This window comes from Myxine glutinosa, chromosome 8 (genome assembly GCF_964187855.1).
Source record: "Myxine glutinosa chromosome 8, kmMyxGlut1.1, whole genome shotgun sequence".
In the NCBI taxonomy this organism is placed as follows: domain Eukaryota; kingdom Metazoa; phylum Chordata; class Myxini; order Myxiniformes; family Myxinidae; genus Myxine; species Myxine glutinosa.
The window spans coordinates 12,161,197-12,182,952 of NC_136268.1; the positions used below are offsets into that span (position 1 = coordinate 12,161,197).

At 44.0% G+C, this 21,756-nt stretch overlaps 1 protein-coding gene across 1 annotated transcript in view; it reads left to right on the top strand.

Annotated features, from left to right (window-relative positions):
- LOC137417154 (carbonic anhydrase 4) overlaps positions 1 to 21,756 on the top strand; it is an 87,409-nt gene that overhangs the window by 30,583 nt on the left and 35,070 nt on the right. The window contains exons 3-4 of the mRNA XM_068102949.2: positions 1,433 to 1,606; positions 12,494 to 12,642. Of these exons, the coding sequence (XP_067959050.2) occupies positions 1,433 to 1,606; positions 12,494 to 12,642 (323 nt within the window). The remainder of the gene's footprint in view (positions 1 to 1,432; positions 1,607 to 12,493; positions 12,643 to 21,756) is intronic.

Consider the following 21,756-nt stretch of genomic DNA (forward strand, 5'->3'; position numbering starts at 1 on the left):
GAGGTGCACTGTTTACCTGACAAGATCATGGGTAGGAATAGTGGTTGACATGACATGGTGGTGCACTGTTTACCTGACAAGATCATGGGTAGGAATAGAGGTTGACATGACATGGAGGTGCACCGTTTACCTGACAAGATCATGGGTAGGAATAGAGGTTGACATGACATGGAGGTGCACCGTTTACCTGACAAGATCATGGGTAGGAATAGAGGTTGACATGACATGGAGGTGCACCGTTTACCTGACAAGATCATGGGCAGGGATGGAGGATGACATGACATGGAGGTGCACTGCTTCCCTGACAAGATCATGGGTAGGAATAGAGGTTGACATGGCATGGAGGTGCACCGTTTACCTGACAAGATCATGGGCAGGGATGGAGGATGACATGACATGGAGGTGCACCGTTTACCTGACAAGATCATGGGCAGGGATGGAGGATGACATGACATGGAGGTGCACCGTTTACCTGACAAGATCATGGGTAGGAATAGAGGTTGACATGACATGGAGGTGCACCGTTTACCTGACAAGATCATGGGCAGGGATGGAGGATGACATGGCATGGAGGTGCACTGTTTTCCAGACAAGATCATGGGGAGGACTAGAAGGTGACATGACATGGAGGTGCACTGTTTCCCTGACAAGATCATGGGTAGGAATAGAGTTTGACATGACATGGAGGTGCACTGTTTCCATGACAAGATCATGGGTAGGAATAGAGTTTGACATGACATGGTGGAGCACTGCTTCCCTGCAAGGATCATGGGCATGGATGGAGGATGACATGACATGGAGGTGCACTGTTTACCTGACAAGATCATGGATAGGAATATAGGTTGACATGACATGGTGGAGCACTGCTTCCCTGCAAGGATCATGGGCATGGATGGATGATGACATGACATGGAGGTGCACTGTTTACCTGACAAGATCATGGATAGGAATAGAGTTTGACATGACATGGAGGTGCACTGTTTCCTTGACCCTGTGAAGGGAAGAGTGAAATTATATGAACTGGTATAGTGCAGTATAGTGGTCATGTTTATGACATAATCTCACCTGTCCACATTTCACAGGTGTCCTTCAAACATTTAAATGAAGCTAAAATACACCTCGTAAGTTTAAATATGTCTCTTGCCTCAATCGTCAGAGTATGCATGAGTCAATGAGGAGTGAGGACCCTCTACTGGATGAACCTCTCTTCATCTATATAATGATTACAATGGCTTCCCTTACAAAGAATGTCCATTCAGGAGGCCATTGGACCCATTAAACCTGTGCAATAATTGCCACCCTATGGTTCTTTGTACGTGCTCCATCTCTTCCAAATGTTGCGTCAAGCAAAAGGCAGCACTTCCATTTTCATATCGATAAGATGAATGTGCTATGTTGCAATTGCTCTTCTGCTCTCCATATCTGTTTGTAGTCTATGATGTTGCCCATTGGGCAGAGCATTACCAACATTGCGGAGGAAAGTCTCAATCTCCCATCAACATCGACACGAACTCCATCAACGTGAACACAAGTCTCCATAACTTCGTCTTCGAAGGCTACGATGAAATCTTAAGTGACGTACACATGGTCAACAATGGGCACACAGGTAGGATTCTCGTTTTGTTTCAAACACAACGTCATAATATATGAAAGGTTTTCCTGATAAATATATTGCTAAAGTGAACCAAAAGTTCGATTTAACGGTGGCAGGAAAGTTTTTTTATTTTATATATATATATTTGTAAACAAGGTCGAGGCTCGTCTAAGGGCAAATATTAATCACACAAAAAACTTAAAATGGACACATAAAACATAAAATAAAGGGAGCGGGAGACAAGATGGGGAGAGAGAGGGAAGCACACAAGCACAACAGCAGAGAACAGGGACAACAGAAGATCTGTGGGAGGGAGAGGGCTTGGGGGGAGGTGGCAGGGGAAGGGGGACGGGGGGGGGGTGGGAGAGGTAAAAAAAACAAAACACATGGACACTGCAAGAACTTCCAGGAAAGAAAGCAGTCGGGATTTCAAAAAAAAGTGGATCTGGGGTGAATTAGCGGGGGTAGAAGAGATCAAGGTTTTGGATGTGGGAAGACAAGAGATGGTGGTGAACAGCTGTTTTAAAGACCTGGAGGGAGGAGTGGCATTGAAGAGAGTGAGGGACTTTGTTCCAGACGTGGGAGTAAAGAGCAATGAAGGAGTGAAGGTGAGCAGAGAGTCTTGATTTTGGCAATTTCACCAGAAGAGGGTTACAGGCAGATGTTGTGCGACCTGTAGGAATATTTGGGGGACAGAGCACAGATAGAGCTGGGGGAGCAAGGCCGGAGAGGAGTCGGTAAAAGAAGACAGAAAGACCACCAACCTGCCTGCGGTGAGTGAGTGAAAGGCCCTCGGAGATAGCTTCATCGCAGGAGATTCCAATGATTCTGAAAGCTTTGGTTTCAACAGCGTGAAGACGAGCTAGGTGTGAGGCTGGAGCACCAGCCCAGAGGGGAGAGCAGTATTCCATTGAGCTGCGGATGAAAGCCTTGTATGTGGTGAGGAGCTCAGGTGTGCCATGGAAGGACCTCACACGACGGAGGATGCCCAGTCGGCGACTGGCTTTGGAGGCCAGATTTGAAATGTGGTTTTCCCAGGAAAGATCATGGCAGATAGTGAGACCCAAAAGCTTGAGTGACAGAACTTCTTGGAGAGGATTATTCAGAAAGTAGATGGGAGGGTTGTCCAGTCGGTCTTTTCGGAGAGACATAGTAAGAGTGTGAGATTTGTCAGGATTGAAAGACATGTTCCACTTGTTTGCCCAGTCTGTGATTTTGTCCAGGTCTGCAGAGAGTGAGGAGGCTGCAGACTGCCGATCTGAGGGATGGGGAATGGAGCAGCAGAGAGTGGAGTCTTCAGCAAAGAGATAGAGAGAATTTTCCAGAGAGTCGGAGAGATCATTGATGAAGACCAGAAAAGCACAGGGCCCAGAAGACTACCTTGGGGAACTCCAGCCTGAACAGGAAGGGGAGATGAGAAAAATCCATTCAGGGCCACACTTGACTACGACCAGAGAGGAAGTCCGTAAGCCATGTGTGAAGATTTTCATGGATACCATAGGAGGTGAGTTTGGTGAGCAGAGCGGGTGCCAAACAGTATCGGAGGCACGTGATATGGAAACGGAGACAGCTCTAATTTGCTGTTTGGCGCTGAGGACCTCCATCCATTGTTGAGACAGCAGAAGCAGCATGTCCAGAGTAGAATGACCCGGTCTGAATCCAAATTGATGATCAGAGATCACGCCATTGGAGAATGGGAACGATTTGATATCAGAAGCAATGATGGATTCCATGACTTTGCTGATAATTGGGAGAAGGCTGATTGGTCTGCAGTTGCATGTTCTGTTTTTGCAACTTTTTTGTGTGAAGCGGTAATGTTGGCTGATTTCCAAGCTGATGACAGATGACCATAAGCAAAAGAGGGGGGTGAAGAGAACAGAGACAGGGTGTGAAAGAGTGGCAGAGTAGGATTTTAGGACCTGATTTGCTCTCCAGACCTGATTTCATGTAACTGCCCTGGCTACCTCTTGGCGGGAAATTAAGTTTCTGAAACCCCATCCTGTGGGTCAAGGCATCGTCATCTGCCACTGTTGCTGCCTCATACAACTCAGATACTTTTCTTTCATCCAAATGCACTTTAATGTCTGCGTGGACACACTCTTTAAATTATTTCACCAAAATCAATTGTCGTAAACGGTTAAAGTCTTCCTCAATCTCTTTCGAGTCACATCACCTATCAAACATAGTTTCCTTTTCTCTCGCAAACTCCACATTGGTCACATTCTCCCGCTTCTTGGAATTCCTCAATCGTTGTCAGTAAGCTTTGGGGACCAATTCATAGTCTTTGAGAATGGCTTTCTTAACTATCTCATAATCTGCACATTGGTCAATCGGTAAAGCCAAATAGATATATTGAGCTTTACCCACCAGAACACTTTGTACTAACATGGTCCATGACTCCTCAGGCCATTTCAACATTTGAGCCACCATTTCAAAGTGTGAAAAGAACTTCCCTACCTCCTTTTCATTAAAGGGTGGAACCAGTCTTACACGCCTTCCAATACCCCAAGAGTTCTGACTTGTTGTCAAACTCTCCGGCACGGATAAGATTTCTCTCCGTCCTCCAAGTAATTCAATCTCCTTGAGTTTAATTTCCCTCTGATACTCCATGTCCCGTTCATTTAAGTCCCTTCCAGCTTTCTTTTCCTCTGGTCTTTCCTCTGCTCTTTTCTCCTCAAGTTCTCGTTACTTTTCTACTCTTTTCTCCTCTAGTTCTCGTTACTTTTCTACTCTTTTCTCCTCGAGTTCTCTTTACTTTTCTACTCTTTTCTCCTCGAGTTCTCGTTACTTTTCTACTCTTTTCTCCTCGAGTTCTCGTTACTTTTCTACTCTTTTCTCCTCGAGTTCTCGTTACTTTTCTACTCTTTTCTCCTCGAGTTCTCGTTACTTTTCTACTCTTTTCTCCTCGAGTTCTCGTTACTTCTCTGCTCTTCTTTCCTCTCGTTCCTTTTCTCCTTTCAAATCGAACTCTTTCAATCTTTCCTGGCTCTGTAGTTGCAACTCCATTTTCCAGAGCTCCATATTTCCTTTTTCCTCTGGTAACCAATCCAATGCTACCTCTTTCCATTTCTTCTCTCCCACTAAATATTCCTCCACTAACGTCTGAATCTCTGCCTTCTTCATATTAACTCGGACCTCCAAGTTACAGTATTTGGCCAAAGTCCTAAGTTCTGATCTTTTTAATGCCTGGAACTGTGCCTCGTTAGGGGATGTCACAAAATTTTCCACATCAAACACCATTGTGACAATTAGTTAGCAAGCCTGTTAACCTTCACACAAAAATTGTCAAATTTGGGAATGTTAGGAATTGTCAATCTCAGTCGATGGAAATGTTAGGGAATGTCAATCTCAGTCGAGCCCCCAATTTCTGTTACGTGTTACCTCCCCAAACTCCGGTTACAGTACCCCTCAGAGTCTCGAGTGGGAACACGGCAGAAATATTTGTTATCTTGAGTGTTCTAATAAACCATGGTAAAACCACACCAATGCAATTGTAGAACAAAACAAGTAATTGTATTAAGAACTCTCACATACACAATAATAACACTATTAAAGAAAGTACAATGAAAATGTCACTTGCATCAAATGAACAATACATATGATGGTACCATCATTCCCCAATGCTCTCAAATCAATAAACTCACGAAACACCAAACGTGAGTGGAATGTAACATTCCCCAAAGTCCGTGCACAGATCTCCACGCTGGTTGAAGCCATGCAGAACGAAGAGAACAGGCAGGTATCAGCACGACAGCAAACGAGGAGTTACGAGGTGAGAGGTCGATATAGGAATTGAGCCGATAGGTAAACCAACGGCAATCAACACGATGAGGTCGATATGGAAATCCCAATGACAAAACAAGATGCACCAAGTGGACAGCCTCTTCTTCTCCGAGGACAAAATTGTGTATAGGCCTATAATGGGGCTCTTGAGTTCTCCAACAATGACTCACACTTTGTGATAAACCCTGAGATGCAGGTTTAATTGCACTCACAATATAGGATGATGTCGCGGGCAATCCCTTTCCCGGGAAGCGTCAACTCATTCACGACTAATATCAAAAAAGTCCGCTCGCAGCCTCGACGCGATTCACGGCTGTATCTCTATCATGGCCGTTCTCCTACTCCTCCTCCTCCTTCCGGTTCTTTGCCGTGTTTTCCTTTTTCCTTCACAAACATTTATTTTTACCTTTTACTAAAGTCATCTCCATTTCACACAAAAATCTTAACAACAATATTACCTGAAACTAAAAATCCTACAAGTATATAATAACAACAAAAGTGGAAGTAACGAATCCATAACACATGTCATGGGATAAATTTCCTTTCAGTAAAACCATCCCGATATTATGACGTCATGACTCTCTTTTCATGAACAGCAGATTTTATGTAGCCTAGTCAAAAAATCTGAAAATGTGCCTTTATAGAATGATTGAGGCATTTTTGAGTAAAAGCAAACAAACCACTTTTTCTGGGGTAGTTTTTCATGCTGAATATGAATCTGTTGTTTGCCAAGCCCAAAAATGCGTAATTAGGTCACTAATCAAGGTCAAAGGTCAATGAGTGCAAAATTCAATTTTTTTGAAAAAATGCTTTATTTTACATCCCCTATCTGTACATTTCAATTATTTTACAATATTTTGTCTAGTAAGGTTGCTAAAGCTTTTCAAAATCTTATTTTTAAAGGAAAACGTGAGGACACATCTATGCTCATTTGCCTTTATCTCTGTAAGGGGCGACAATTAGTTTTTGCGTAATTTGCTTGCAGTTTAACCTCTAAATGCACAATGGGGCAGAGTTTTTATGCTCCTATTGATGGTCTAGAGATAGATTTTATAAAGACAGAATCTAAATGTCACCGGTAAACAACATAGGTCAAAGGTCAATGAGTGCGAAAGTCTTGCAATGACGTAACAGTTACTTGCACTTGAAACCATCCCTTTCACTCAACAGTGAAAGTGGCTTCATCTTTCTGACCCCAATGCATTTGCCATGTTTGTCAAATCATTTCCATTCAGACAGAGCAGGGTGTTCTTCAATAGACCCTTAATGATGAAGAATGAATCTAATAGCCTAGCATAAGCCATCTAGTTCGTACCCTAGGCATCAGGCATTAAACATTTCAGGAGTACAGGTAAGGGTCTTTTTAAGATTGTTAAAAAATGAAATATAAAATCAAATGAAAGTAAAGGAATGCATTCTTCTTTGGTGAGATACATGTACATACAAATGTGTAATGTATGCTTGACATCTCACATCATAGGCAGGCCTAAATACATGTACATTTACCTAACAGTAGCAAAAAGACAGGCAGGGCATGGGCATTGACGATGAGTGCCTAATGCATCTACCACTAATGAATTAGTGATATCGGTTAGATGTTTTGTCTTGAAGAAGCTTTACTTTGTGTCTTTGAGAATAAGATTAAAACCCGGGCCAACACTGCCTGCGCTTATTCGATCATTTAAGGGCTGTTGCAGTATATCATACAACGTTGTAGTTTTCATGGTCAGAACATGCGTGCCTGGTGCTTAGTTTGGTTTCTGTTTCTCCCCTCAGGCCAACCATGGAACCTATTGCCAGCCTTAAGCGACAGCGTGAGGATGTGTCGTTTGAACTTTGTATCATTTGTCAGGGAACTAGCCAGGTCAAAGATACGATTTTCAACCAGACAAACCAGGGTATTGCTGCCATCAGAGAGGCGACCGAGCTCCGATGCAAACTTAGACACTATGAATTTCGATCAGCCGTGGACAGGCTTTCGACTCTCTTTGCAGAGCCTCCAGAAAGTCTCCCCAAACTTAAATGGCATAAGCTATGTTACTCTGCATACACACACAAGGGGAAAATAAATGCTAAGCTAGCCAAGGAACAATCGAAAAACGAAAAAGATCCTGAAAGAAAGAGTGTTTCGGCTGAAGCATGTCCGTTTTTACGCAGTAGTACTACTAAGATGAACTGGACATTGTGTATGTTCTGCCAGAACTTTGACAAGAAGCAGAAGACAAGTCGTGTCACAACCTTCAAAATGAGTAATGAAATTACGGAAAAAGCTAAATTTGTACATAACATCTTAGTCCGTACTGCAAATGAGAATGATTTAATCTCAGCTGAGGCATGTTACCATGTTAACTGTCTTAGTAAATTCTTTAGGGATGTCAAAAGGGCGGAAACTGAAAGCAAATCAGCAGACATGGCGATATCATGGTTGTGTCAAGAGCTGCGTCACTCTGCTGAGAAAGGGCACGTATTTGAACTATCTGCAGTGTTCGAGAGGTACAAAGAGTTAGCCAGTGAGTGCGACGGCACAATTCCTACATCGTATCTTAGTAGACTGGGGACTTTTAAAGAAACTTTGTCGAATTGCATTGGGGACATTTATGAATTTCTTGTGCTAAGAAATTTGGCGCCTTCAGAGAAACAAACTTTGCTTCTTCCACGACATTTCAGTCACATACCTCTTTCAGAAATGGTGTGCGGTCAGAACAGTGCAGACTATATTCCCATATTTAGACAACAGGATGATCATTTTCTGTCTTTAGTGCACGTTGCTCTGCAACTCCGCAGTGATATCATGTCACATCCTGCATTCGAAGGTTGCGATGTAAGCGAAAAAGCAGAGTTGGCAAGTGTACCACCATCTGTACTCATGTTTGTGAATATCTTGCTTGGAGGCCAAAGTAGTGTCGATGCTGAGTTTGACGAAAGTGAGATGTCTGAAACTGGTTGGGTGAAGAAGACAAGGGTCCTTAGCATTGGACAAGACATGGTCTATGGTGTATGTGGAGACAAGAAGGCACCGCCTAAACACGTTGGAATGGGTATGACGCTGCACCAGTCAACTCGATCAAAGAAATTAGTTGAGCTATTCCATAATGCTGGGCACATAATCAGCTATAACCGGGTTCTTAGGTATGACACTGCCATGGCTGAAAACACTCTGAAAGCGCTTGATCAAGAAACTGGGGCAGTTGTTACCAGCAACCTGGTTTCGGGACGATTTGTGCATTTTTCTGGCGACAATATTGACATCAATGACTCTACCCTAGATGGCAAAAATACATTTCACGCTACTCAGTTAGCTGCCTGGCAGAGGGGGCCATCTGCTGAAAGCGGTCTTGGAGACATCAAACCATCCAATACGTCAACGTTGGATATACCAACAGCAGTTGAAAAGATCCAACAACAGCAGTTTCCGACACCATCAAAGAAGGTCACAGAAGATGCTGAAAAGTTCATTTGCCATATCTACATCTGAGAACTGTAATCAAGCCCGCATTAAACTGTTCAACAAATGCCATGCAACGGAGACCCTACCTCCATCTAGTGATGCAGCAAAGTTCCACATAGAGCGTGCAAACTACCAAAGTTTCATTTGGAGAGAGGCCAGTAATCCAATGACAGATCTGCCACCGCCGACTGATTGTGGATGGAAACTCGTTGATGACAAGTTGTCACCGGTTCTTACAACTTTACCGTCAATTCCAAAGGGATGCCGAGAACTTACTCAGTGTGGTTGCAAGAAAGGTTGCAGTTCTGATAGTTGCTCTTGTCGGAAGTGGGGGAAACAGTTCTGCACTGAGGCCTGCAAGTGCAATGCCAGTGAAACACCATGTCGAAACAGGCCAAAGTAGGGGGGGGGGGGGGGGTCAGAGCTTACACAGTTAAGCTAATTGGCATTCCCCTGGATGGCTCCTCCTTCCAGCCAATCAGTCTGACAGACTGCAATTGATTCAGGATTAATTAAGAATACATGTGATAATGATCAACTGCCTGCACTCCAAACATGTTTGCCATGAAGTGCATTTTGCGCCTTGTGCCATGTAAGTGCATTTTGCGCCTTGTGCCATGTAAGTGCACTTTGCGCCTTGTGACCGTTAGCCTTAATTAAGTGGCTAATTAGTCAAATATTGACATTTAGTGTAGAAAACAATCTTGCTATTATATAGCACTCAGGTAAACCACTTCACTGATGGTATTTAAGGCAACAATTCAAGTGAATTAAAACAGTATGTCAAAAAACGAAAAGTTGCTTCATTACGGATATATTCACAAAAATCTGATTTTTTCCCTTCACAATTCCCTTTACTTTCATAATTGTGAAAAGCTGTAGTAACCTTACCAGACAAAATACTGTAAAATAATTGAAATGTACAGATAGGTGATGTAAAATAAAACATTTTTTCAAAAATTTTGAATTTTGCACTCATTGACCTTTGACCTTGATTAGTGACCTAATTACGCATTTTTGGGCTTGGCAAACAACAGATTCGTATTCAGCACGAAAAACTACCCCAGAAAAAGTGGTTTGCTTGCTTTTACTCAAAAATGCCTCATGAATTCACGTTTCCCAGAAATTTGACTAGACTAAATGGTTCTTTTTAAGTATTCTGACAATTTTCTGAGAACATCTCATATTTTGTTGGACAAAGTGTTATCGACACTCCAGAGATTTGGTGTTATAGTTCCAGAATGTCTTGGAAACATTTATCAGGTTCATCTTCATCCATGTTGAAGTTGGAAAGAGGATTGACGAGAAGAGGAATAAGTTCAAGGAGTGGCAGAAGGCGAAGGGTATGGGGGCAGAAAAGGCAGAGCATGAAAGTTATAAGGCAGCAAAGGAACAGGAGGCATGTAGGAAAATGTTCGGAGAATGCTTGGATTCGGAAGAGGGTCAGAAAGCGGTATTCAGGATTGCAAAGCAGATAGCGAAAGAGAGGTGTGATGTGATGGGGGTGAGTTGCTTGAAGGATGAAGTGGGACAAATCGTTGTGGACCCAGATGGAATTAAAGGAAGATGGAAGAGATATATGGAAATGCTGTTGAATAGAGAGAATAAATGGAATGGCAACATAGAGAGTAACCCAGTTTTAGGACCGGCAGAGAAGATAACTGAGAAGGAAGTTGAGGAAGCGATAAAAGCAATGAAGAGTAGAAAAGCGGTAGGGCCGACGGGAGTTGTGGGAGATATGTTGAAGGCAGCAGGAAGTTGGGGTGTGAAGAGAATGGCAGAGATCTGTAATCTGGTGGTGAAAGAAGGCCGCATTCCAGTGGATTGGGAACTGAGTACCCTCGTCCCTCTATACAAGGGGAAATGTGTGGCTCGGAGTGTGGCTCGTACCGAGCGATAAAGTTATTGGAGAATGGAATGAAGGTATTGGAAAGGGCGTTGGAGAGGAGGATAAGGAAGAAAGTGAAGATCGACGAAATGCAGTTTGCATTCATGCCAGGAAGAGGAACGACAGACGCGCTTTTCATTGTGAGGCAGTTGCAGGAGAAGTACATGGAGAAGAGGAAGAAGTTGTGTCTTGGGTTTGTTGATCTGGAGAAAGCATTCGGTCGGGTTCCACACAAAGTCGTGACATGGGCATTGAGGAAGTTAGGAGTGGAGGAATGGTTGATCAGAGTAGTGATGGGAATGTACGAGAGAGCGCACACAGCTGTAAGGACGAAGGACGGGAGCAGTGGTGAGTTTGAGGTGAAGGTGGGAGTGCATCAGGGGTCGGTACTAGGTCCACTACTATTTGTAGCTGTGTTGGAGGTGCTGGCTCAGAATGTAAAGGAGGGTTTACCGTGGGAGTTGTTGTGTGCAGATGATCTGGTGTTGATTGCGGAAAGTATGGATGGACTGAAGGAGAAGATGAACAAGTGGCAGGAATGTATGGAGACAAAAGGTCTGAAGGGAATATCGGAAAAACGAAGGTGATGGCAAGTGGTAAAGTATGTGGTGAGGTGTAAAGAGCTGGGAGGTGGCGTGTGCTGTGTGCAGGAAGGGTGTTGGAGTGAATTCCATTCAATGTACAATGTGCGCTGAGTGGGTTCATCAAAAATGTAGTGGTCTGAGAGGGTCATTAACCAGTGTGGCAGCTACTTTCATGTGTAAGGTGTGCACAGAGGGAGCTGCAGATGGAGGAAATGTTGAGTTGGATCTTGGAGACGGCGTGAAGCTGGAAGGTGTGAAAACATTTTGCTACCTCGGAGACATGCTGAATGGAGAAGGTGGATCAGACTCGGCAACGGTTGCTCGAGTGAGATGTGCATGGAAGAAGTTCCGGGAACTGAGTGGCGTGCTGACGAGGAGGGGAGTGTCATTGAAGCTGAAGGGAAAGGTGTATGCTGCATGTGTGAGAAGTGTTATGATTTATGGGAGCGAGACATTGGTAATGAACTTAGAGCAGCAACGAAGGCTGGAAAGGGTGGAAATGCGAATGGTTCGGCGGTGGATGTGTGGAGTCTGGTTGAGAGAGAGGAAGACAAATGATGAATTGCGAAAGATGATGGGAATAGAGCCTGTGATGGATGCTGTGAAGAGGAACAGGTTGAGATGGTTTGGTCATGTGTTGAGGAAGGATGAAAGTGACTGGTTGAGAAGAGTGATGGAAATGAATGTAGAAGGAAGCAGAGGACGGGGAAGACCGAGAAAGACTTGGCTAAAGATGGTGCAAGAAGAAATGCGGGCAAGGAGGTTAACAAGGAGAGATGCAGAAAATAGGGCAAAATGGAGAAGATTGTCATGGGGACCGCAAGGCTAACCCCCGCTCTAGTCGGGAAAATGGCCTTAAAATGCATGTTGTTGTTTGTTGTAGCTTCATCCATGTTAAGCGTATTTTGAGAGGTCCCCAAGCTCTGACCCTCAAGTGGTAACACACAAGCAGTCACGTGACTTTGAATGTTAAACTCTCCACAAAAAACATCCACAGTCCATAATACACAATAATCCAACAAATTAATCTGTAATGTCCATGTGAAAGCCTTGAATCTGCGACATGTTTTATTTGACTTTTATCTGGTAAATTGCTCAAGAAATGAAACGTTTAAATTACAAGTTGGGATGGGAAGTGTCGCTTATCAGTTGCATTGATTAATTCTTGTTTTCAAATGTACTTTATCATGTTGCAGTGCAGGTTTTGTTGAATGGTAAGAATTTGAGTGTAAGAGGAGGTGGCCTGGACGGGGAATATGTTGCCGACCAGTTCCATCTGCACTGGGGAAATGAGACTGCTCCAGGTTCTGAGCATCAGCTGAATAACATTCAACTGCCCATGGAGGTTTTTCTTTCGCAATTACTTTCTTTCATTATGTTGTAGAAATTCTAATTCCTGTTTTTGTCCTCTTATCATTTATAAACGACTCATTCAACTGTGATTTTTTTCCTCTACTTTTGAAGTGCTTCCTCATTTCTCATTCAACAAAGTCCTCCTCCCAAAAGTGTCCGAACCATCAGAGTGCTCCCAACCACACTCCACTCCAGAGTTCTCCCCACCACACTCCACTACAGAGGACTCCCCACCACACTCCACTCCACGACAGAGCACTCCTGACCACACTCCACTCCAGAGTTCTCCCCACCACACTCCACTCCACTACAGGGTTCTCCCCACCACACTCCACTCCAGAGCACTCCCCACCACACTCCACTCCACTCCAGAGTTCTTCCCACCACACTCCACTCCAGAGCACTCCTCATCACACTCCACTACAGAGGACTCCCACCACACTCCATTTCACTCCAGAGTGCTCCCCACCACACTCCACTCCACTACAGAGTTTTCCCTACCACACACCACTTCAGAGCACACCTTTCTATATAAGGTCCCACAGTTGACAGTGAATGTCAGGGCTGAAACTCTACCATGAAATCCAAGGAACTGTCCGCAGAACTCCGAGATAGAATTATGAAGAGGTATATATCTGGAAGGGGTATAAAACAATTTCTAGAGTGTTGAAAGTTCCCAAGGGCACAGTGAGCTCCATCATTAGGAAATGGAAAGAATATGGAACCACCCAGAGTCTTCCTAGAGCTGGCCGTCCGACCAAACTGAGCAACCCGGAAAAATGGACCTTGGTCAGGGAGGTGAAGAAGAACCCAATGACTGCTCTGACAAAACTATCCGGTTCCTTCACTGAGATGGGAGAACCTGCCAGTCGGATAAGAGTCTCTGCAGCACTTCACAAATCTAGGCTTTATGGGAGAGTGGCCAGATGGAAGCCACTCCTGAGTAAGAGGCACATGACAGCACAACTGTAGTTTGCAAAAAGGTACGTGAAGAACTCTGAGAGCATGAGGCAAAATAATCTGTGTTCTGGCGAGACGAAAATTGAACTCTTTGGCCTGAAAACAAAGCGCAACGTCTAGTGGAAACCGAGCGCAGCTCATCACCCATCATACACCATCCCTACCATGAAGCATGGTGGTGACAGCATCAAGCTATGGGGATGATTTTCAGTGGCCGGGACTGGGAGACTTGTAAGAATTGAGGGAACAATGAATGGAGCCAAATACAGGTGAATCCTTGAGGAGAACCTGCTTCAGATTGCAAGAGATCTTAGACTGCGGTGAAGATTTACATTCTAACAGGACAATGACCCCAATGCATACATCCATGGTAACACTGGAATGGCTTCAGAACAAGAACGTGAAAGTCCTTGAGTGACCCAGCCAAATCCCAGACTTGAATCCCATTGATAAATCTGTGGAAAGATTTGAAGATTGCTGTTCACCAACGTTTCCCATCCAATGTGACAGAGCTTGAGCAAATCTGCGAGGAGGAATGGGAGAAACTCCCCAAATCCAGATGTACAAAGCTGGTGCAGACATAACCAAGAACACTTGAAGATGTAATCGCAGTGAAAGGTGCTTTTACGAAGTATTGACTCAGGGGGTTGAATAGTTATACAAATTAGATATTTCTGTATTTCATTTTTAATTATATGTAGAAAATTCTAACAAAAAATTCACTTTGACATTATGGGATATTCTATGCAGATCAGTGACAAAAAAACCTCAATTAATCCATTATAAATTCAGGCTGTAACACAACAACTTCAAAAGGTAAAATAAGTCTGAAGGTTCTTGTTGTGCGTACTACAACTTGGAAGTAAGCTCATCAAGTTTTTTTTATCCATTACTGAAGTTTGGCAGAAGACAGTTCTTTGCAACACAGGAATGCCGAAAGATTGTTCTTTTTTTGCAATCCATTGTGTATGCTCATATCTTGCTTCTGAGTTCAGGAAGGGTTCAAGGACTTTTCCTGTTGATGTCACTAAGTTCAGATCCCATGTCTTTACACAACTGGGCAAAGAGACGAGTGTGAAATGGCTGAATCCCGACAATATGAGTTCCCGCACAAGGACCTAAACGCAGAAGTCGATTAGGCCCATTAGGCTTGTGCAATGTTTGCCAACCCAAAATTTTAGCTCTTTCACGAGCCTCGATTAAGTATACAAAAAAAGAAAAAAGAAAAAAGTGTTTGTCTGTGCTCCACCCTTTCTAGATGTTGAGCGTCCAGCAAGGAATGCTGAGTGTTTGCTGTTCCATGAACTTCGCTCCTGTAAGGAAACATAAGAGGAAGGAAGCAGCACGTACCATTGTTAACGTCTTTGATATGACCCAGACCAGACTCAGGAGATGCTTTAACCATTATGTCACCAAGTCTGGTGTGAAGTTCACTATGGAAGTGACATTCCGCAACATTGTGCTCATTTGGGGCCCACTTCCTTTGACTTTACTTTAACAGCTGTTCTATGAATTAGGCAGCACTTCCACATGGCTAACGTCCTTGACCAGGACGAGCGAACCTCATCTATACCTGGCCACAGATGGTGCTCAATTAGTGCACAATCCCACCAAGTTATCCCATAAATCTTTCTTCTCTTGCATGTATCCTTGCTGTACATCATACATTTCTCGTGCCATCTTGTGTTTGGGAAAAGAAAGACAAGAGTACATCAAGATATCTCCTTTTCCTCATTTTCCCCACAAATCGTTCTGACCATGTCAATACCATTAACCAGATCCCACCATTAGTGTTGGATTAGGGTTAGTTGATTGCCAATGAACAAATGCCAACATTCCTGCCTTAATGTGCAGCAACAAATTCCAACATTCTTGCCTTATTGTGTAGCAACAAATTCCAACATTCCTGTCCTAATGTGCAGCAACAAATTCCAACATTCCTGCCTTAATGGACAGCAACAAATGCCAACATTCCTGCCCTAATGTGCAGCAACAAATGCCAACATTCCTGCCCTAATGTGCAGCAACAAATGCCAACATTCCTGCCTTAATGTGCAGCAACAAATGCCAACATCATGCCTTAATGTGCAGCAACAAATTCCAACATTCCTGCCTTAATTTGTAGCAACAGATTCCAACATTCCTGCCTTAATGTGTAGCAACAGATTCCAACATTCCTGCCTTAATGGGCAGAAACAAATTCCAACATTCCTGCCTTAATGGGCAGCAACAAATTCTAACATTCCTGCCTTAATGTGTATCAACAAATTCCAACATTCCTGCCTTAAAGTACAGCAACAAATTTCAACATTCTGCCTTAATGTGTATCAACAAATTCCAACATTCCTGCCTTAATGTGCAGCAAAAAATTCCAACATTCTGCCTGAAAGTGCAGCAACAAATTCCAACATTCCTGCCCTGATGTGCAGCAACAAATACCAACATTCCTGCCTTAATGTGCAGCAACAAATGCCAACATTCCTGCCTTAATGTGCAGGGGAATTGCAAAGTAACATAGCTGAACTACCAGTCATGATGCAACCAGCAAGCAGGTGTTGCACACACATTATGAATGAATGAAAGTCCAAGTCCTTCCCACCTTTATAGTGTCACATCGCCGGTGATTAAGATCATGGGCGGCAGATAGCCAAGCGTTGCTTTAACTCCGAGGCGTATTTCGAAACTTGGCGGGATTATCTTTCGCGCACGGGAAAGGCCAGAAGCCTTATCTAATTGGACGGCCGCCACGGGGTTATTACTCGACCCACAAACACAAATACGAGACAGCAAAATTCACAATACAAGAATGAAATGCCAAAAATAAAGGATTTAATGAAAATGAATGCAAGGATAATAAAAACGAAAGGTTAAGTAAAACTAATTCCTATTGAGACGTCTCCCCTCAGACCCGTATACAAACAAGGGAATGATTAAAGAAAATAAATGTTATAAGTCGGGTAGGTACTCAGCTTTGCATCTCAACGAGGACTTTGAGGAGCTCAGTGGTCGTCGAACCCGAGTCTCTGCGGCGCGTCGAAGTGCCGAACAATGGCGCCAGTCAAGTGCGCCCACACAACGAGCCTGCAGCAGACAGCCAAAAGTCCCCCCCCCCCCCCTCGCTTCCCCCCGGTCGATCCCAAAGCCGGCACAAGAGAGAGAGTGAGTCCGCTTCTTCCTCCTACTTTTCCAAGATTGCACACGAGCCAGGAACAGCCAAGCCAGGGACAGAGAACAAAAGCAACTGTCCGATCCGATTGCCAGAACCGAGGAGAGTCAAAATAAATGTGACCGTTCGCCACGCACGCCAGGACCAGAGCGAGAGATATAACGGATTCTTCCTCTTCTCGAACCTTCCCACTCTCTGATGTCATACGACCAATCCTGACATCTATTACATAAGTCTATGGCCACGAGAAATCATTGCCGTTTATGGGGCGGGGCCTCAGGGCCTTCCTTGACGCCCAATGACAAAGGTCGAGGCGTGGCCTCCCCGTCACGAGTTGTCTGGGGGTGGAGTCTAATCTCTGTTCAGGAATGTTCGAATGACGTCGGGATTTACTTGCCCATTGACAAATGTGCTGGGTTTCTGTCAGGCTTGTTGTTGTGGTTGTAGCAATGGAACGATTGCATGGCTGGCCGAGTGAATTTTATAAGAACAAAGGGAAAATTACAGGAGGGTTTACACACTTTGGATTATTAACCATAAGCTCTATTTAATGAACACAAAACCACCCTCCTTATGGCAACATGCAAACACTCTTACTCACACAATCGGCCGACTTAATACAGAGATTCTTCCTCTTCGTGGCATACGGTCCATTCTAAACGAAACATTCCTGACTACACTAAGGTATTTCATCTCCTACCCTCACAAACATAACAATAGTTTGTTTTGGCCATTTGTTGAAGACAGATAGTTTTGTCCATTTTGTTGAAAACAGATTAGTTTGGTCCATTTTGTTGAAGACAGATAGGTTGGTCCATTTTGTTGAAGACAGATAGTTTGATCCATTTTGTTGAAGACAGATAGGTTGGTCCATTTTCTTGAACACAGATAGGTTGGTCCATTTTGTTGAAGACAGATTAGTTTGGTCCTTGAGTGACCCAGTCCATTTTGTTGAAGACAGATAGGTTGGTCCATTTTCTTGAACACAGATAGGTTGGTCCATTTTGTTGAAGACAGATAGGTTGGTCCATTTTGTTGAAGACAGATAGTTTGGTCCATTTTGTTGAAGACAAATAGGTTGGTCCATTTTCTCGAAAACAGATTAGTTTTGTCTATTTTGTTGAAAACAGATTAGTTTGGTCCATTTTGTTGAAGACAGATAGGTTGGTCCATTTTGTTGAAGACAGATAGTTTGGTCCATTTTGTTGAAGACATATAGGTTGGTCCATTTTCTCGAAAACAGATTAGTTTTGTCTATTTTGTTGAAGACAGATTAGTTTGGTCTATTTTGTTGAAGACAGATTAGTTTGGTCCATTTTGTTGAAGACAGATAGTTTGGTCCATGTTGTTGAAGACAGATTAGTTTGGTCCATGTTGTTGAAGACAGATTAGTTTGGTCCATTTTGTTGAAGAAAGTAAGTTTGGCCCATTTTGTTGAAGACAGATTAGTTTGGTCCATGTTGTTGAAGAAAGTAAGTTTGGCCCATTTTCTTGAAGACAGATAGTTTGGTCCATTTTGTTGAAGACAGATAGGTTGGTCCATTTTGTTGAAGACAGATAGGTTGGTCTATTTTGTTGAAGTCTGATTAGTTTGGTCTATTTTGTTGAAGTCTGATAGTTTGGTCAATTTTGTTGAAGACAGATTAGTTTGGTCCATGTTGTTGAAGACAGATTAGTTTGGCCCATTTTGTTGAAGACAGATTAGTTTGGTCCATTTTGTTGAAGAAAGTAAGTTTGGCCCATTTTGTTGAAGACAGATTAGTTTGGTCCATGTTGTTGAAGAAAGTAAATTTGGTCCATTTTGTTGAAGACAGATAGGTTGGTCCATTTTGTTGAAGACAGATAGGTTGGTCCATTTTGTTGAAGTCTGATTAGTTTGGTCTATTTTGTTGAAGACAGATAGGTTGGTCCATTTTGTTGAAGACTGATAGTTTGGTCAATTTTGTTGAAGACATTAGTTTGGTCCATATTGTTGAAGATGGATTAGTTTGGTCCATTTTGTTGAGGACAGATTAGTTTGGTCTGTTTGGTCCATTTTCTTGAAGACAGATAGTTTGGTCCATTTTCTTGAAGACAGATTAGTTTGGTCCATTTTCTTGAAGACAGATTAGTTTGGTCCATGTTGTTGAAGACAGATAGTTTGGTCCATTTTGTTGAAGACAGATAGTTTGTTCAATTTTGTGGAAGACAGATTAGTTTGGTCTATGTTGTTGAGGACAGATAGTTTGGTCCATTTTGTTGAAGACAGATAGAGATAGTTTGGTCCATTTTGTTGAAGACAGATAGTTTGGTCCATTTTGTTGAAGACAGATTAGTTTGGTCCATTTTGTTGAAGACAGATCGTTTGGTCCATTTTGTTGAAGACAGATTAGTTTGGTCCATTTACTTGAAGAAAGATAGTTTGGTCCATTTTGTTGAAGACAGATACTTTGGTCCATTTTGTTGAGGGCAGATTAGTTTGGTCTGAACAAAATGCCCCGAAGACTCAAAAGACCCCGAAGACCCAAAATATCCTGAAACCCCCAAAAAACCCAAAGACCCCCCAAAAAACCCAAACAATGAAAAGACCCCAGAGACCCAATGGACCCCAAATACCCAAAATACCCCAAATACCCTTAAAGACCAAAACACCCAAAAGAACAAAAAGACCCCGAAGACTGAAAAGACACCAAATACCAAAAAGACCAAAAACACCAGAAAGACCGAAAAGACACCGAAGACCCAAAAGACCCGTAAAGGGGAACCCAAATGCAAAAGAATTTCTTCTGAAAACCATTGACAATCAATCACAGTCTAATTTGAAGGGGATTTCATTTTTCTTGTGAATCACAAAGTGCTGAAAAAAGCTCTAGAGTGTCGATTTTCGAGTTTGCCAGTGACATCACATTGTGAACTCACTGTGATCCTGCTGGCGACAGTGCATAGAGACAGTGCATTCCGAGCTGCTCGGATTCCGATAATGATTGGGGATGTTGGAGGGGGTGGGGTGTGTGGGTTGGTCGTGGGTATTGTTAGCTAGGGTGATGGTTGTTGGGGAACGGTGTGGGGTGGTCGTGAGTATTGTTAGTTACGGTGATAGTTGATGGGGATTGTGTAGTGGTGGTGTGGGATGGTCGTGAGTATTGTTAGCTAGGGGGATGGTTGATAGGGGATTGTGAGAGGATGGTGGAGGGCAGGTTGGGGGGGGGGGGGGGGGTGTGGGGTTTTCCTGGGTATTGTTAGCTAGGGTGACGGTTGATGGGAGTTTGTGAAGAGATGGTGGCGGGGTGGAAAGAGGGTGTGGGGTTGTCATGGGTATTGTTAGCTAGGGTGATGGTTGAAGGGGGATTTTGAGGAGATGGTGGGGGTGGGGGGGGGGGGGGTTCGGTGTGGGGTTGTCGTGGGTATTGTTAGCTAGGGTGATGGTTGAAGGGGATTTTGAGGAGATGGTGGAGGGAAGGGTGGAGGGGAAGTTTCGGGTCGTCGTGGGTATGGTTAGCTAGGGTGACGGTTGAAAGGTGATTTTTAGGAGATGGTGGAGGGGAAGGTGGGGGTGGGAGGTGTGGGGTTGTCATGGGTATTGTTAGCGAGGGTGACCATTGATGGGAGTTTGTGAAGAGATGGTGGAGGGGAGGAAAGAGGGTGGCGTGGGGTTGTCATGGGTATTGTTAGCTAGCGTGACAGTTGAAGGGGGATTTTGAAGAGATGGTGGAGGGGAGGGTGGGGCAGAGGTGTGGTGTTGTCGTGGGTATTGCTAGATCGGGTGATGGTTGAAGGGAGATTTTGAGGAGATGGTGGAGGTGAGGAAAGAGGGTCGCGTGGGGTTGTCGTGGGTATTGCTAGCTCGGGTGACAGTTGAAGGGGGATTTTGCGGAGATGGTGGAGGGGAGGGTGGGGGGGGGGAGATGTGGGGTTGTCGTGGGTATTGCTAGCTCGGATGATGGTTGAAGGGGGATTTTGAGGAGATGGTGGAGGTGAGGAAAGAGGGTGGCGTGGGGTTGTCATGGGTATTACTAGCTTGGGTGACGATTTAAGGGAGATTTTGAGGAGATGGTGGAGGGGAGGGTGGGGGCAGAGGTGTGGTGTTGTCGTGGGTATTGCTAGCTCGGGTGATGGCTGAAGGGGAATTTTGGGGAGATGGTGGAGGGGAGTGTGTGGGGGGGTGGGGGGGGGATGTGGGGTTGTCGTGGGTATTGCTAGCTCGGGTGACGGTTGAAGGGGGATGTTGAGGAGATGGTGGAGGGGAGGATGGGGGGGGGGGGGGAAGATGTGGAATTGTCATGCGTATTGTTAGCTCGGGTGACAGTTGAAGAGGGATTTTGAGGAGATGGTGGAAGGGGGAGGACGGGGGAAGAGGTGAGTGTGGTATGGTCGTGGGTATTGTTAGCTAGGGTGACGGTTGATGTTTGTTTTTTTTGGGAAAATTGAGATGCTTCAAAAACCAAGGCCACCAAAGTTGAACAGAGATCCAGCAATATTACCAAAGGAAATAATCAAGAAATCCAAGTCAAATCAGTTGTGTCAGCAGAAAAATCCTCCAATAAGAGATGGCAGAGAATGTGTCGTACGCTTGGAACAAGAACGCTCATAGGGTCGCCCGACGGGCGGGTACTCTGCCAGTAATAATAATGATCTTTATTGTCCCATATTCAGGGAAATTATTCTATAATCACTCGTATAAAGGCCTTCAAAAATGACGGGTTGGAACAGTTTATTTGATGGTGCAGGTTGGAACCGTGGGCTTTGGTGTCTTTGAGCGTCTTAGGGGTGTTTTGGCTCTTCATGGTCTTTTGGGATCTTTTGGGTCTCCGTGGTCTTTTGCGTCCTTAAGGGTCTTGGGTTATTTTCAGTCTTCAGAGTCCTTGGGGTCTTCAAGATCCTTCAGGTATTTTGGGTCCTCAGAGTCTTTTAGGTCTTTCAACCGGTGGACACACAATGGTGTTAAAAGATTGCCCATTAAAACCCCACTCAAATCCCTGCTAAAGCGTTACTCAAAGCCTT